At 36.1% G+C, this 18310-nt stretch overlaps 1 protein-coding gene across 1 annotated transcript; it reads left to right on the top strand.

The window, feature by feature from the left end:
* Positions 1–190: 190 nt before the first annotated feature.
* On the top strand, positions 191–18245 carry LOC109031277 (ATP-dependent helicase brm). The gene is made up of 13 exons (XM_019042722.2): positions 191–428; positions 805–954; positions 2195–4390; positions 4914–5156; positions 5773–5939; positions 6754–6945; positions 7400–7730; positions 8425–8655; positions 9256–9543; positions 10821–11056; positions 11760–11886; positions 12385–12562; positions 13025–18245. The coding sequence occupies exons 1-13, from the start codon at positions 426–428 to the stop codon at positions 13228–13230; spliced, it is 4548 nt and encodes a 1515-aa protein (XP_018898267.2). The 5' UTR covers positions 191–425; the 3' UTR covers positions 13231–18245.
* The last annotated feature ends 65 nt before the right edge of the window (positions 18246–18310 follow it).

The raw sequence follows: 18310 nt of genomic DNA, 5'->3' as shown, positions 1-18310 counted from the left end.
TGTTGGTTATTATTTCAGTGCAGAGAGTATATAAACCTGCCAGAGCATATTTAATTATGATTTTGGATAGTTTTTGAAATAACACTGGTATAATCACAAAATCATCACTGACATCCGTTGACATCGGTCTAGGGTCTCGGGCGACATAATGACGTCATCAGGCGTTATCGACATGTTTTCAGCTCGCGTTGTTGATGATAAGACGATAACTGGATAAACAGAAACACGGAGAGCAAGTGTCTGGAAGACCGGCTCGACAATCTCCATCGAAAAACAAAAAGTTCAACATGATCTCAGTGTTTTCCACAAACGCCAGTGCATTTCCTCAAAGTTCGTTTCATTCTCTGTAGTTAATACTCTCGGCAATTTACCCAAAATGGAGCGTGGATAAGCCGCTCCAGACGTCCAGACAAGCGTCCATTGATATGGTATGATTGTAATTAATCTTACTTTCGTTCCTCTAATATATTATTTCGTTTCCTTCTTTTTATTGCGCTGTATTTTAAATTGCGAGAGACGAGAACCCTCAATCATGCGCTCTTTAATTACAAGTCGGCACCAACCCTCCACCCGGCAAAGCTTAATATCAGATTGTCTGCTTTGTTGTTTTAAAGAAGATCCAGAGAAAAGTAAGAGAGCGATGGAAAATTTATGCCGTAACGTCCGTCTTTAAATTTTGCATTCAAAGATGAAGAAAATGTTGAATAATCGAGTTGCGTGTTCCTATCGGTCTAGTCCCCAGTAACATGCATGTATACTCTAACGGTATACTACATTTTACCCGCCTTTGGGTTTGTGTTACAGGCAGCTCCCACTCAAGACAATCTGAATGCTTTGCAGCACGCTATAGATTCAATGGAAGAGAAAGGTATGCAAGAGGATCCTAGATATTCTCAGCTCCTCGCTATCAGAGCTCGTCAAAATAACATGGAGCCCCCTCGACTTCCTGGATCGGTGAGTTGTCAGTCCCGAAAAATGCTCTCCGATCAAGTTTTATTTTTCAGGGAAAACCAATCAGCAGTTTCTATTTAAGCTCCCTGTAAATTTTCATCATTTATCGTAAATAAATCACAGAAAATTGCAAGGAAACATTTTGACTAATTTTTCTTGGAGAGTAAAACTCAATCGGAGGGTTTAAACATTACCATAAAGGCGGATCTTTTTCGCATTCAGACATTAGTACATGAAGAGTGAAAATTTTAAATCTGGCAAGTGTCATCAGGTTATTGCTAAAATTATGCATATTACTCCTCAGCGTAAAAGAGCTCTCAAGTTTTGTGAGGAATTTTCTCTATATTTTCCATGAACTGTCGCCCAATTTAAGCAACATCTAATGGCACACTTAAGAGATTTTAAATTTCTGCTTATCATTCATTAAAGAAAAAAGTCGCACTTCTTTCCTTCTAGTGCAGCTGAGGATGAACGCCGATTTTCTCTCATGTTTTTTTTTTTCAAACAGAGATGACACGGCTTGACGCCTTTAAACTGGCAATTGATTTAAGAGGGATCTTAGTAATTTGCCAGTGCATGAGGTAAAACATACGGAAGTAAAATTCTATGATTTTGATCAACTTTAAGGTGGGTGTCAACCTACCTCAAAATTTACAAAACTCGCAATTATGCAAGGAAAGTTGCCGAACACACGATTAAAGGGGTTTTAAAGCATGCACACTTGTCTCCACCCCGCGGGAGGAATGAGCGGCGCGGTATCCTGATGCGCTAAGGAAAATCGGAGTATACTTAGAGCATGGCCAACTTTCCTCCAAAAAAAACATGGATTTTCTGGAAAACTTGATAATGTGCGCAAAAGAATCGGATAAGAGATGAAAAAAAAATCCATATTCATATCTGGAACTCTGGAGAATTATTTAAGTTTTCATATAAGTTTTAATTATATAAGGGAGTGGGAGAGTTCTTCGGTTTCCCGTCAGTGAATGAGCTCGCGGAAATCAGGGAAAAGCAGGAAATGATCATGGCCAAGAATTCTATTCATTCTATCTTGTTTTACTTGAAATCATTAATATCTCAATTAATTTTTTCAAAAACTGCACTTATTCGCCTTGTCCTCCAAGCCCCTCAATTAGTCATGTCTGTATTGCCCACAAAAAAATTAATTGGTAAGAAACTCTCAGAAATTGTTAATTTGTTCGCTGCAGCTTTATGAATGTTCATCTTATTTATTTTTCTTTTACAGCAAGGATTTTGCGTATCCTCTGATAGCCCATCGAATTCCAAGCAAGTTTTGAGTCCCATCCAGTTGCAACAGTTACGAGTCCAAATCATGGCATATCGAGTTCTCGCTCGGAATCAGCCGTTGCCTCATCAACTTGCAGTAGCGGTTCAAGGGAAACGAATGGACTCGTCTCTCATTCAACCGGGTCTGGGACCTCCACCTCTCATGCCTCCAACCTCCGGTGGAAACACTCCAAGCCCACAAGCACGACCCACTGATTCAAGCAATGAAAACTCATCTGGAATGAGTGCAGCTCCTGTGTACCCTGTCGCACCCCCAACTTCACCCAACGTACCCCAAGGACCTCCGCCATCTCAGTTGCCCCCAGTAACCCCACCTCCCCCACAGTCATCCTCAACGATGGCTCCACCTCCTGCTGTTCCAGCACCACCTGCTCCATCTGTTCCTGCCCCTCTCCCACCCCCTGCTCTCAATTCAACACCCCCTGCGCCCCTCATGCCTCCCATTTCAGCACCGACACCACCTGTACCCTTGCAGCCACCAGTGACGTCACACGTCCATATCGCCCCACCCATGCCTCGGCTCCCCATCACGAGTCATCCCGTCATGGTTGTCCCTCCTCCTCCTAACTCAATGCTGAAACCGATGCCCAGTCCAGTTGTTCTGCCTCCTCCGCCACCACCACCCCCCAATCCGCAGCAACTTACGCAGCAACTTCAGTTACAAAAACAGAACAGAGTTACGACTATTCCTCGTCCAACTGGGATCGACCCTATACTAATTTTACAAGAAAGAGAAAATAGAGTCGCAGCTCGCATTGCCCATCATATGGAGAAGCTCTCCAATCTTCCGTCAACAGTGTCGGATGAAATTCGCCTCAAAGCTCAGATCGAACTTCGTGCTTTGAGAATCTTGAATTTTCAACGTCAGCTCCGAAGCGAGATCATATCTTGTGCTCGCAGAGATTCAACCCTGGAAACAGCCGTCAATATGAAAGCCTACAAGCGAGTCAAAACCCAAGGATTAAAAGAATCTCGCGCGACAGAAAAGTTGGAAAAGCAGCAGAAACTGGAAGCAGAGAGGAAACGGAGACAAAAACATCAAGAATATTTGGCAGCCATCATTCAGCACGGTAAAGACTTTAAAGAATACCATCGGAATAATCAAGCGAGGATCGTCCGGTTGAATAAAGCCATGCTTAGTTACCATGTGAATGCGGAGCGGGAGCAGAAGAAAGAACAGGAGAGGATCGAAAAGGAACGAATGAGACGCCTAATGGCAGAAGATGAAGAGGGTTACAGGAAACTCATCGATCAAAAGAAAGACAAGAGACTGGCATTCTTACTGTCTCAAACTGACGAATACATCACAAACTTGACAGAAATGGTCAAACAACACAAAGTTGAACAAAAACGTAAACTTGCAGAGAAAGCGAAAGAAGACAAGAGGAAAAAGAAAGAAACTGAGGATGCGGAGCGGAGAGCTTGCGTAATGGAAATGGAAAGTGGGAAAAAATTGAAGGGAGAAGAAGCTCCCTTGATGGTAGACCTAGGCACTTGGCTGGAAGCTCATCCTGGTTGGGAAGCATGTGAGGACTCAGAGGCAGAGACTGAAGAAGAGTCTGATTCTGATTCCGATCAAAATATCGAAGAAAAAATTGAAGAAGTCAAAGAAGAGAAGAAACCAAAAGAAGAACTTGATCCGAAAGAAGTTGTTGAAAAAGCGAAAAGTGAAGACGATGAATACAAAAATACCTCCGAAGAACTTACCTACTACAGTATTGCTCACACAATCAATGAAATTGTGACAGAACAAGCCTCTATCATGGTTAATGGTAAATTAAAAGAATATCAAATCAAGGGACTTGAGTGGCTAGTCTCTCTGTACAATAATAATCTCAATGGCATCCTGGCCGATGAAATGGGTCTTGGAAAAACCATCCAAACAATCGCATTGATCACATACTTGATGGAGATGAAAAAAGTAAACGGTCCATATTTAATCATCGTACCTCTTTCCACCCTTTCAAATTGGGTGTTGGAGTTTGAAAAATGGGCCCCATCTGTAAATGTTGTTGCGTACAAAGGCTCACCAGCTGTCAGACGTGCACTTCAAGCACAAATGAGATCATCTAAATTCAATGTGCTACTCACAACGTATGAATACGTTATCAAGGATAAAGCTGTTCTAGCCAAGGTAAATCCACTGTATTTCAAAATTTTTTTTTAAGTCCTGTAGATCATCTCCTGGGGGGTAAAAGAACTTTTTTATCGGATAGTTAACTAAAAACCTCTGAAAAAGTATTGCTTAGCATTATTATTTAATGTTAACTTACGCCTGGAAAATGTCTGGTTTGATCAAATTGATTTTTTAATAAAATAAATTTGATGGTGACAGAAGAAATGCCTTTTGTTCGTATTTTGATAAAATTTTCTCAATCAGTCTCCATAGGTTTTGAAAAATCAGTCATTCACTCATAAATCCATAAGTTCCCGCCCTGAACTCGATAGGTACAATGATTTTAACAAATCATTGAGCTGTGAATTCGTAAGTCGTAAGTTTATTGTTTCCTTTTTTACAAAGCAAATTGAAGACATTCTGTTTAAAAATAGATCATAACAATCTAATTTTAGATAACTACTATGTTTGTTTCTCAGTTTGTTTCTTTTCTTTGTTTCAACTACACATAAAGTCAGTCTAATGTTTTGTGAATTTGCAGTTGCACTGGAAGTACATGATCATCGATGAAGGGCATCGAATGAAGAATCACCATTGCAAATTGACACAAGTGCTAAATTCACATTATGTTGTTCCGCAAAGGCTCCTTTTGACTGGAACTCCGTTGCAAAATAAGTTGCCCGAACTGTGGGCTCTCCTCAATTTTCTTCTTCCGTCTATTTTCAAATCCTGCTCAACATTTGAACAGTGGTTCAATGCTCCTTTTGCCACAACTGGTGAAAAAGTAAGTACTCTCTTAAGCAGAAATTGGGGAGTTAAAAAATGAAGTGTTCAGCTCACACGCAAACCACCATCAATCATTATTATTTTCAAAGTATAGGCACAAAATCAGCAGCATGGTGTAAGGCGAAAAATGAAAAACTAAAATCAGTCTCAGTTTTTTACTCCATGATAATAGTTGAATTTTGTGCATTTCAGGGGCTGATCTTGCTCGGATAAATTTTGTCTCTTGAGCATTCTCTTTTGGATACTTGACTAGAGAGTAGGTAGTGGATTTGGGATTAAAGTCATGGAAAATACCTGTGGTAGACAGCAAAACATTATTTTAGAATCAATATTAAGTGTGAAAACATATTATTATTTTTTTAAGCCGCAAACTTTCAAATGTCTTTTTCTGAAAACTAAAAAAATAATTTTAATTAGTTGTTGCCAAGAGTCGATTAGTTGTAAAATCGATAGTATGATTAGATTCCTCACAATTAGATCAATGTTTAAAAATGATTAAAAATGAGTAAATTGATTGATAATTTATTTCTGCCATTTCTGAAATTGCAATTTTGCTCTTTAAATATGCTTTCCTAGTATGTATAATCATTTTTTTTTTTTTTTTTTATTTCAAGGTGGAATTAAATGAGGAAGAAACTATTTTGATCATTCGCCGTCTACATAAAGTTTTACGTCCATTTTTGCTGCGACGTTTGAAGAAAGAAGTCGAGTCTCAACTTCCAGACAAAATCGAATATATCGTAAAATGTGATATGTCAGGGCTCCAGAGAGTCTTGTATAGGTAAGGTGTTTTTACAGGGCTTGATAATAATCTTCATTGTACCATCTTGGATGTGAAAATTAAAGGGGGAAAAAATTCAGAACTTTAATATTCCCTGCAAAGTTTATTTGAATATTATCAGAAGTTTCTAATATTTCTCAGTTCTTGAAAATAGTTTCATTTACAAGCTTTATAATTTTTTTGCATTATTGGTAACGTATGGAAGTTTGAATATTTCAAAAATTGCATTGAAATTTTCAGACAGCACTTTAGAAAAAATCTTTCTTGTACTTTTACCAAGGGTCATGTTCCTAAAGCCGTAGACATGGTGCTTACAGTCCCTGCAATTGCTTTGGCTTCCAGTAATCATTGTTTCAAAGTGGAGACCTCTCAGGAAAATTTTACACTCCTGTCCCCTTTAATAAAAGACGCGTCTTTTTTCATTTTTTTATTTTATAGATGAAATCATCCCTGTAATTTTAAGTTATACCTTTGAAAATTTAAGTTCTCAGTTTTTATTCAGTTATTCTTTGACCATATGAATTTTAACTTCATTAAATTCTATTTTAAAAAGAGTTAGGCGTTACACTAGAAGCAAAAGTGCGGTTTTCAATAATGTTTGTACAGTAATTATTACTATTAAGAATAAGCTATCAACAGATTTGTTAAAATATTAATTTGTCATCTCTAGAATTTCTTCAATTATTTTTATCCGCAGCAGATTTGTCTAAAAAATAGTACATCCTATTGTCAGGAGGTCCGTTTTGTAAAATTGTCCTGTATTGTAATCTTCAGCTTTGAAATATATTTGCAAATCATAATTTTTTCTTAACAGGCACATGCAAAGTAAAGGGGTCCTTCTAACTGATGGCTCTGAAAAAGGTAACAAGGGCAAAGGTGGAGCCAAAGCACTGATGAATACAATTGTCCAACTTCGCAAGTTGTGCAATCATCCATTCCTGTTTCAACATATCGAAGAGAAGTTCTGCGATCATATCGGCTGTTCGTCAAATGGTGTTGTAAGTGGGTAAGTTAGCTCATTGTCAGTAGGAGAATGTCAATTGAACTGTAAGAGTAAATTTTATCTGTCAAACTCTGTTATCTACATTAGCTTTTAAACTTTTTTAATAGACTGCCAAATCCAATGACCAAATTAATAATTTCCGATTAACTTGAAACCTAGAATCCTGACTCTGTCAGCGAATGCTCTGTATGGAACTCTCCGATCGGTGTAAGTATTTGTGATAATTATCAAAACTTTGCCGTTTGAAGAGCCCAGGGCCTAAAAATGTTGATGTCCTGGAGAAAAATGGTGGTATCGAGTAGGTCCCAGATTTTGTCATACCTCACAATAGTTGTCCATTGGGTAGCTGATGGTTGCCAGAAGTAGTAGCTTTAACACAAATTGGGGGAAAAGAAGAAGAAAACAACAATTTTTTATATTTAATAAATTACTATTAATCGCTCTTTTAATTTTGCAGACCTGACCTTTATCGAGTCTCTGGTAAGTTTGAACTATTGGATCGAATTTTGCCAAAGTTGAAGGCCACCAATCACCGAGTACTTCTATTTTGTCAAATGACCCAGCTCATGAGCATAATGGAGGATTATTTCAACTGGCGAGGATTCTCGTACCTTCGTCTTGATGGAACAACCAAAGCGGAAGATCGAGGGGATTTATTGAAAAAATTTAACAGCGCCACCAGTGAATATTTCATATTCTTACTGAGCACACGAGCTGGTGGACTTGGCTTAAATCTTCAAGCTGCAGACACTGTAGTTATTTTCGACTCTGATTGGAATCCCCATCAGGTTTGATTCTATCCTTCATTTTTTTTTTTTTTTTTAAAGACAATAACATCCTTCTTCAAGCCGTTGTGAGCCGTTGTGCTGGCATACTATGAAAGCAGTCGAATGCACTACCTGAGAGAGTCTAATTTCCTCCAGCACTGACACCTCAAGCAATAAAAATAAATATGATTTTTTTTTTTAAAGTTTCTAGTCTAATAAATTTTAATGGGAAATGAAATAAATAAAATAAATGTTGTTATGGGTAGGATCTGAATTCAGTTAAACTTTATTAAGTTTATTGTATCAAAATCGTGGTAAAGTTATTCGAGTTCACATAAAAATAAAAGGTCTGGTCTTCATGCCTTTAGGCAACCAACAAAATAATTGTCATCCTAAAAAAATTGGCAGTGATTGTGTCAATATCAGAAAAAGAAATGATGCTAATTCATAGTTAGATTATATTATCAGTGGCATTTTTTAGAAAAACTATTCACAATTTGTCTGACAAATTTTTAGAAAGTTGATTAAAGCAATTGCAGTCAAAATCACCTTTTCCAGTCTTTGATGCTGTATTGTTTGAAATTTGCTCAAAATTCTATTGGAATCTATCTTTGAATCTCAATATAGTACTAGTGAATAGAAGGCTCTTAGTGTATTACTCAGCAGAAGTTCTTCTGAAGGATTTTCTAATGGAATACTTTTTATTCATGTGTAGGATTTACAAGCGCAAGATCGAGCACATCGAATTGGTCAAAAGAACGAGGTACGAGTATTGAGGTTAATGACGGTCAATTCCGTTGAAGAACGAATCTTAGCAGCAGCTCGATACAAATTGAACATGGATGAAAAAGTCATCCAGGCAGGCATGTTCGATCAGAAGTCTACTGGAACTGAGAGGCAGCAGTTTTTGCATAGTATTTTGCATCAAGATGATGCAGAAGATGAGGTTTGTTCAAATTTTGTCGATTTTTTGGAAACACTTTTGCTGGAATCTACCCTACCACTGCAGACGTTGACTAATTTTTTCTGTTGTTCAATTTTTTAAACAAAAAACTGAGCAACCCAGAAATTAAAATTCTATGAGTGTATTCTTTACAATCTAGGGTAAGTTCACAGATAGTATGAAGGTGTTATGCTATTTAGTTTTCAATTGAAGAAATAATCCATGAGAGTGAATCAGGTAAAGTTAACTGCAGCAGTGGTGATTCGGCAAGTTGTAAACCCACATTTTCCTCCATTTCAATCCATTTAAAATGTCGATTTTAGGCGAAACAAGCCACCTTGTCAAGAATTGATTGTTTTGTACACATGTAAATGGAGAAAGAATAGTTCTGGCAACTCTCTAGAATGGCCACTGAAGTGACTGAACTGCAGTTCAGCTGGTTCTAGTTTCCACTTAACTTGAGTAGAGTTATTTAACCCAATAAATTTTCAATTCAGTGCTTTTTAGTCAAATTAAGTGTCTAATTTCATCTCTAAATCCTATTTTTCTAATACAATGTTGCAATTTAATTTAAAATTCCAATTTTCTCTCTTTCCTTGTCAGGAAGAGAATGAGGTTCCGGATGATGAAACTGTAAATCAGATGATTGCTCGCAGTGAAGCTGAATTTGACACTTTTCAAAAAATGGATGCTGAAAGACGCAAAGAAGAGTCTAAGGGCAAAAAATCCCGGCTTATTGAGGAGAGTGAACTACCAGACTGGTTGGTTAAAGATGACGCAGAGGTTGAAGCTTGGACGTACGAACAGGAAGAAGTGCAGATGGGACGAGGCTCAAGGACAAGAAAGGAAATTGACTACTCAGACAGCATGACAGAAAAGGAATGGTTAAAGGTATTCTTCACTTGCCTCCATCCACGGCGTTTAAATTCTATCCTCAATTTCAGACTTGTGCAAAACCACCTTTTTTCTGTAACATTGATTCCATACTGCTGCGGATGCTTATCCAATCTCAGTAGAGCTTTCATGATGGATTATGTGATATTTTATCGCAAGGTAGTTCTCCGTGTACATCTCAGTGCAGCAAATTTTCATTATTTCCTTTTTTCCCCTTCAAATGAAAAGCGTCGAGAGACTACCCTGTGCATTGGACTTTTTGTTTCATGCCAAAAGTTTATGGGTTTCTAGTGCTACAAGCAGCATATCAAACAGAGGATGGTGGGCAACGAACTACACCTCTAGAATGGCCGCGAGATAGCAAACCTGCGTAACGCGCAAGGGCCGGTTTTTGAAGGCAGGAGGGGGGTGGAAGCCCAAGTATAGCTAACCTCAATCTTCATTTCTGCTGCGTCTTGCCCTTAAGGATTACATGTGAAAATTTCAACCTATGTAAACTTTCATTTTTTTTGAGGTTTGCTTTCAAAGTTCCTATTTTTTGAGTTAAGAAAACCTATGGAGGTGCGATCATTATGCAATCTTTTCATTGCTATTACTTTATTCAACAATATTCGGCAAAATGTGGGCAGCGTCTGACATGGGTTTAGATGGCAGCCTGCTGTGTGAGCCCAAGTAAACCTAACCTATATCAACTTCAAAACGTTCCGGGTCTCTAACACTGGTCGGCCATTCTAGAGGTGTAGTTCGTTGATGGTGGGTGGTCATACCTACCTAACATAAACTGTTGTTGTTGTTGGTGTGCACATATTTCAATCTGTCATGTTTTATGGTGAGATAATTTTGTTGATGAGGTAATATCCCATTTTTATTGCATTAAAAGGGGTGTAAAAAAACTCTCTCCTCTCTAACTCATAACTTTTTAAACAAGCTCAAAGGATTAATTAAATTATATTTTTAATTTTTTTACTTCTAAGCCTAAGAAAACTTGAAAGGAAAGTTGCGAAGTCAAGAAGAACAAACAAAATAGCCGCAAAAAAAATAATGGTGTGAATAATTGTTACAGTGAAATGCTCTGGTGCATTTTTGCAGGATGTAGTGCTACGCTGTGAAGTTTTTCCATTCCTTTAAAAACTTCATGGGTTTTTTAACTAAAAATATCGAGAAAAGGGTGCTGAGTTAATGATGGACTGTAACAATGCATTGTCAGTTGTAAACTGCAAATATCTTGGATGAAAAATGTGTTGAAATTCATCTTTTCGTTGCACTTTTTACAGGCCATTGATGATGGTATTGATGACTTTGATGAGATTGAAGATGAAGTGAAAGTGAAGAAAACTCGCAAACGGCGCAAAAAAGAAGAGGAGGAAGAGGAACCGGCCAAAAAACGAAGAAATGGTACAGAGAAGAATCCGCAAGAGAAAACACCACCTGCTAATTCAGGAGCGGATGCTCGAATGAAGAAGCAAATGCATAAATTGATGACGATTGTTGTAGAGTACACTGAACCTCAGTAAGTCAATTTATGGCAGTAAATGCCGAAATGAAATGAATACCAATACAAGTAAATTTTAACACTGGACATTTTGAGAAAGAATAAGCATAAAATCAATGAGCAACTAGAAGAATGTAATGATTATTGTGTCATAGAGTTGTTCGTAAACTACTGTTAAACTCTAGTTCAGGCTATTACCTTTTTAACAAAGTTTTGCAAAAGTTTTTCAAAAAATCCTTATTCGAAAACGTGAATCAGAAAATGAGTTTTAAAAATTGCATATTTATTCATATTAGCCTCAAGGCAAACAATACACAAATGTACCATTAAAAATCTAAGACTCGGTCTTAACTTTAAAAACTTTTAATGGCATGGTATAAAGTCTCTGCCTTATTTGAATGATATCAAAGAGAGTCAGATTATCTGCATCTCATGTTGCCTACTTTTCTTTTAGGGTTTAATTCATTACTAGAAAACTAAAAAACATAACAATTTGAAACTCTCAGTGAATTTTCCCAAGATAATGTAAATATATCCACAAAATTCCACATCAGAATGTTTACCAGTTTTCTGTTTAAAAAATGATACAGCCGATAAAATCAAGTAACATCTGCTGTGTGTCTGCTGATTCATGTTTAACATGTCCTTTTTATCTTGAGTTAATTTTCTCCAATAGTTCATGCGTAGTAAAAGTCTAAAATTATCCTATCTAATTTTGCAGAGATTCGCGTGTTCTCAGTGAACCATTCATGAAACTACCATCTCGTCGTGAACTTCCTGATTATTATGAAGTCATCAAGAAACCCCTCGACATCAAGAAAATTCTCACAAAAATTGATGAAGGAAAGGTTTGTGTTCGTTGCATTTTCAGTTTGTCTCTATAAACTGCTCCATCGTTTTTTTTCTGATTTTAGGCTTTGAACCACAAAGTATTTTTTTCTTTCATTATGTATATTTTTTAATACTGCTTTACCATTTACATTTTTTATCAACCTTGATAGATTCTATTTGTACACATCACCTATTCATTTAGACCCTTAAGGTGAATTTGCATCAAAAGCAAGAAACATCGAGAAATGGAACTAATTTTACTAAATTTTGGGCTTCACTTCAAATTTCGGACCAAATAACGGATTGATTACACCTGGATGTACATTTTAGTTGTTTCCTTCCAATGAGTTCATTTTTTAAACCTTAAAATAAAACTAAAAGAATGCTAACGCAATATTATCACCCTCCATTCTTTACTTACAGAGTTTGATTTTTGCCCGTCTTCTCTAGAATGATCACTTTGCCTCTCATTTTAAACGAGAATGAATTTTTAATTTTCGATGACTGGTTTTCAGTACGAGGAACTGGATGATCTGGAGCGCGATTTCATGCAATTATGCAAGAATGCGCAGTTGTATAATGAAGAAGCATCACTCATCTATGAAGACTCAATTGTACTGCAGTCTGTTTTTACGAACGCTCGTCAGCGTTTGGAAAGTGAAGAGGAAGAAGCTCCGGAGGAAGAAGAAAAAGGTGAGCGTCCCAAAGGAGGGCTGAGCTTTTTCCGTTGTGACCTATTATTTGATATTTTTTTGAGAGAGAAATCTTCTGATTTGAAAAATTTAAGAAATAACCCATCTGCATATGGGATTAATTGGAATTTTGGAGGCTGCACTCAGCGGAATTGGATTCTTAAGCATTTGTCTGATTCAAAATTGACCTGTGAGGAAAAGCATGACTTGGCCTGTGACCATGTCATTTTTGTCGCATGTACACTCGAATTTCGAATCTTCAAAATTTTTGGAATCCCGTCACATGAAAGCATAAAAAAGTACAGAGTTTTTTTGTTTAGGGGTTAGTAATTATTTTTGGGAAGTATTGAAAAAGTATTGTATTTTTTTCCAGCCATTTTTATTAGACACTGTGTCGAATTTTTCTTCGTTTTGTGTTGTCGTTTATTTTAACCTAACTCTTATAATTATTTTTATGTTAAAGCGGCACCTGCTGAAGAGGAAGCCTCATCTGGAGCAGAATCGTCCTCTGTGAAAATGAAATTAAAATTGAAGGCATCAACCAAAGCGCCGAAAAATTCCGATGCCAAAACTGATACAAAGTCTACCCCACGATCAAGGAAAAGAACCTCGAAAAAATACATAAGTGACGATGAGAATGAAGATGATGCCGAATCAAGTAATGGCTAAGGTATAATTTACCTTATTTTGTTAATCGTAATTTTTTTTATCCTTCATTCTTATTATCATGTTTTAATTTTTTAATGTGCTTTTATTTTTAACTTTTTTTTTTTTTTTCATTTTACGTCTACAGCCTCTCAATGTCAAGTGACTGTAATATTTTTAGCTTCAGTATTTTCTTTTTATACTTTTGTATTTTTATCAGGGGTAAGTAAGGAAAAGAGGATTTAAATTTTCATTCCTTAAAATTGGGTGCTCAGGCTAGTATTATGAAGGTTCTAAAGCACCACTAATTGATAATTAGAATCTTACATCACTAGTACCTAGATGCTTTGTGAGTATTTTTGACCCATTGCTTTTTCTCCAGATTGAAGTTAAATTAGATAATAGAAATGGCACTAATGAGTTTTGAAAATTAGCAACTCGTATCTCGTCAGATCCTTGTGTTTTTCAAAATTTTAAAGTATCTCATGGTAGCTCTATAAAGAAATGTGAAGTGATATTTTTCTTGTCGTGTATTGTTACCACTATTTTACTTAGAATATATATGATCATTTGGCAAGTTTTAGCAATCAAGCTTCAGTTTCTTTGTACTTATATTTTGGCATCGACTACTCTCAAGATCATGTCAACAACAAGTTGGTGAGAAGAGTCAGAAAGCCACCTGAAATTTTGACTGTACGAAAATTAACATTTATTATCCATGTCATCCATTTGCTGTTATACCTATGTAACTACCACCTACATGTTCTATAGGAGCCAGATCTGCTCATTTGTTAATTAGTAGCTTAGGTTGGAATTAAAAACCTAATTAAAATTCTATGAATATATCGGCTAAAATATCTGATGAAGGTCGAATTGATTGCTATAACCAAGGTCAGAGCAGACGCTAGCTCTCACACAGGCAAAAATACTTGTGAAAAAAGCAAAATACTCTAAACAAGTAGTTGAAAAATTGTCACTTGTAGTTTTGTAATGATTTTTTTCGGGTAGTTGTAGGATTCTACGAGGGGACAATGTTTTTAAAAGCGTTTCTGTGTTCGTCAGTAATTCATGCGCACATCGGAACCATTATTTAACATTACATTTTAAGTTGCTGCCCCAAGTTTCACAATGTAGTTTTTGTGTCCTATATTATCGGAGGCCCTGAAGGAAGTAGTCTGTTATTTAACTTAATTTGGAAATGCACTAAGTAGTATTGTCAAGCATTTAGTTTGAAGTATTTTGAAGTTTTTGTGGCCCATCCTAGGTCCAGGTGCTATAATTTGTCCGAGTGCAATCAAAAGTCTGATGTAATCAATACAAGTCATTAATTTTAAGCTGTCTCTTAACATCCAATGTCTTTTTTGTTATATCATCTTTGAACTAACTTCATGTTTTATGAATAATATTATCTTCTCTGAACAATTCTCATCTTACTGGGAAAATCTCTAATTTTTAACCTGAACTATTTTAATTTATTGTTTTATTTTTATCTTGAACGTAAAAGTGTCCAGAAGTTCCAAGGGAAGTGAAACGAAGGTATGCGCTTCCGAAATTGACCACCCAAGATGGACAGAATGCCCTATCGCTTTGTTTTTTTTTTCATTCCTAGCAGGAAGTTTAAAACAGGGCTCCATGTCTGCAATATTCGATTCTTACTGGTCCATTTTTTCCTCGGGCATCAAGAGACAGGTTTCCAATTCTGCAACATTTGTTCCTTATTGGCCCACTCTTCCCCATGAAACAATTTTCCCGCCAAAAGATTGGAATGGAACCAAAGCAACTAAGCATTTTGTTGACTTTGGGTGCCTGAATAGAGGAAGAGCATACCTCCGTCTCACTTACCTTGCAGGAGATCAGCCCTTGGTTGGTTGTAGAGCTACATTGGCATGAATGAATGATTTACTTCTTTCATTTTTAACGTCACATTCCAAAGGAAAGTTTTCAGTTATTGTAATCTGTTTTTGTTGAGAATTAGTCCTACTAAAAGTTGAGCTTCATGTGCACGCATTTTTTTTAAATTTTTATTTTAGTTTGTATCTAAAGTTCCTAATGTAACTGATGGTAAATTTTATCTTTTCTCTTCCAAATTTGATCTTCTGACAGACTGATCTTTTCTTTTTAAGTATGTTATCAGTCTGTGATAAAATGCTGTAATGTACTTTTTAATGGCTACTCATTTTTGGAAGTAATGATTGTATCTGTTTCTTTTTTTTAAATTGAAATATGCAGGTAAATTTTGCAATAGATTCCTTGTAAAGCACTGTAAGTTGTTTTGAGTGCTATCGAAATTATTAAAAAATCATGGATCTACTCTGGCAAAAATTTTACTCCGATTGTTGTGTCATCATATGCTGCAAATTTAGCTACATTTTTTTCTGAAATCCACGATGCTAGTTTTGGGGTGCAATTTTTTACTGAGGCTCTTTTAACTAATTACACTTCATAACTGTTTGAAAATGATATGAGATATGTTAAAATTTTAAGAAAATTCATTCAATTGGATTAGGTATGATTCTCAGAAAGCATGTAATATTCATATGCCAAATTCAATCAGTCGCAAAACCTTAAGGTTACACTGCCATTGAATAGTTACTTATCTTTAATCTCTTATAGTTCCTATTTTCTAATCATCGATGCAAGCTGATCAAAGGTAAATTAATTGTAATTTTTGCAATGACTTTTCATGTGACTATTTGTTAAAAATCCAATGTGAAAGTAAGTCAAGGTGCCCTATCAGTTTTAGGTAAACTATCGAAACAGTTCTCTTAAAAAGTATTCGTAACAATAAGAAAACCCTTACCGAAAGCAATCAAAGTTTACAGAAGCGGCGAAAATGAGCTATTGTCATGAATGTCAGTTTTACGGGTCCTGCAACCCAAGGTACTGAGACATACGAGGCCATAATGGCTTGACTCGCGCAGTTCTGATGAAACTGCCCATTTCTAGCAAAATCAGCCATATTGAAATGTATTATCATTTTGAAACAAGTTGCACCGATAGTTTACTGACATGGATTCGTTTGATCATCCTTCTGTGAAAGAATCAAATAAGAAAATAGTATTGTTTGCCAATCTTTTTTTGTGCAGTTGCATAGTTGCCTCAGTACATAGTGTATGTGTATTCAAAGTACTCAACCTTGATCATCTCTATATTATCATGCATTAGATTTTCAGTAAGGTGCCAATGTACACCGGAGGAAATATCTGTATGTTATTTACATCTATGAGCAAAGAATCTTTATTTAACTTATGTACTTGTTGAATTAGGACCGTATGGATAAAGTTTAGTTTTTCTCTTTATTCATTATCTCTTATGTATGCAAAATTGGAGCTTTTGTCAGGATTTTTAGTAGAATCTGATACAATTTAAAAGTAATAGTTTAAATTTGAACAAGATTTTTTGGTCTTCGGCCACTCTTAATGATGAAAACAATATTTGAGCTATTAGCCGATTTTTCATATATGAGCAATGATTGCGACTCAGGCCATGCTTTAATAAAGTAAAACAATGCACATTGCACATTGTTTTATTTTATTAAAGCATTGCCTGAGTAGCAATCTTTGCTTATATTTGAAAGATCGGCTAATAGCTCATATTTTGTTTAAATTTGAATAGACCAAAATCTACACCTAGGAGATATGTGAGACGTTTAAGGACTTCTTTCAAATCTGGCAGAGAGACAAGGATTCACCCATTTAATAATTTCTGCCACATTACTTCCTCCATTTTTTTAAAACTAAATCAAATTGGTAAAAAAAAAAAAAAAAACATATCCGACACATTCTAAGCTTATGGGGAAGTCCAAGATTTTGAGAATCGGTTGACGGGTTTACAATGAGACTCAATTCAACCAGGACTATGTATCATTGCAACAGGCCCACGTTACGCAGCTGGTTCTGTTGGAGGTCGGCCGATAGCGACTTTAGGTTGTCACAGTAGAATTTCGTTTCCTTGCACACCTGTCACCTGATTTTAAAAAATTAGGGCTTTTTTTCAAGCTGAAAATAAGTCTGATGTACACACCTTTCCAGATTTGATTTATATCCCTCTCTTTGAAAGATCTGAAGTAGCGGAACCTACTTTTTGGATGATCCTTGTGTTATGATGAATATTTTACTCCATCCCCTTTTGCACCCAAAATCAAAGCAGCAAAATATTTTTTTCCATTAGCCTCCCAGTCTGTAGGTCAAAATTTCTTTATTTGTCTTCAAAGAAAGCTCAAATGGACTGAGTTAAGCAAAACAGTCAATTCTACATGGTGGTGTTTCAAAATATTATCTACTGTTTTGATTTTTTGGAAGTAACCAACCAACATTTTCGCTCCAAATTTCGCAGAAATAGCCTCCAGTAGAGCGAGAAAAACTGTACGAATTCTCGGGTAGATATATTTGATGGTTTCCTTCCAAAAAATTAAAATAGGATATGAGATACAGCAACATAGGTGTGACTGTTTTGCCCATCTCTGTCCTAACATTATTGACTTAGATTTTTAAAGTACTGACTGCCACCTTGTTTTTTCTAAAATTTCCTGCCCATACACTTCGTTTTCAACACCTTTACATCAATCGTCCACCACATGTCATGCCATGCATTGTTAAATGGCTGTGTAACTGAGTAGTGTCATATGAACACACAGTCACCTGTTTTGCAGTTTTGTTGGGACGCTAAATTTTCTCAAATCAATGTATTTTTGTAATAAGATTACAAACCGCATCACAGACAAACAAAACGTATTCATCCATAGCAAAAGCTCCAACCAAATCCTCTTTTACCCCTCAAATATTTGTCTATCATGCCCTAGTCCCTAACTCCTGTAAAATTATTTCAGAATACATTCGTCTCATTTTAGTATGTGTACCGGTAAATGTCTGTAATTTGTGATCATACATAGTTTCATGTATCTACACTCTTTCATTTCTTCAGGTTCTTCATGTTTACATTTGTAACAGTTGTATAATGCAAATGCAGCAGAATCTGTAAACGAGTCATTATTAAATTATCATTACCTTATTGATAAATAAAATTTTTTGACGCAGTCATATCGGTTTTTTTCATTTGTTCTTTTTGATACAGGTATCTACTCTGGTTACATTTTATAACTTTA

Source organism: Bemisia tabaci, chromosome 5 (assembly GCF_918797505.1).
Source record: "Bemisia tabaci chromosome 5, PGI_BMITA_v3".
Classification (NCBI taxonomy): Eukaryota; Metazoa; Arthropoda; class Insecta; order Hemiptera; family Aleyrodidae; genus Bemisia; species Bemisia tabaci.
This window is presented reverse-complemented; position numbering and strand designations above follow the sequence as displayed.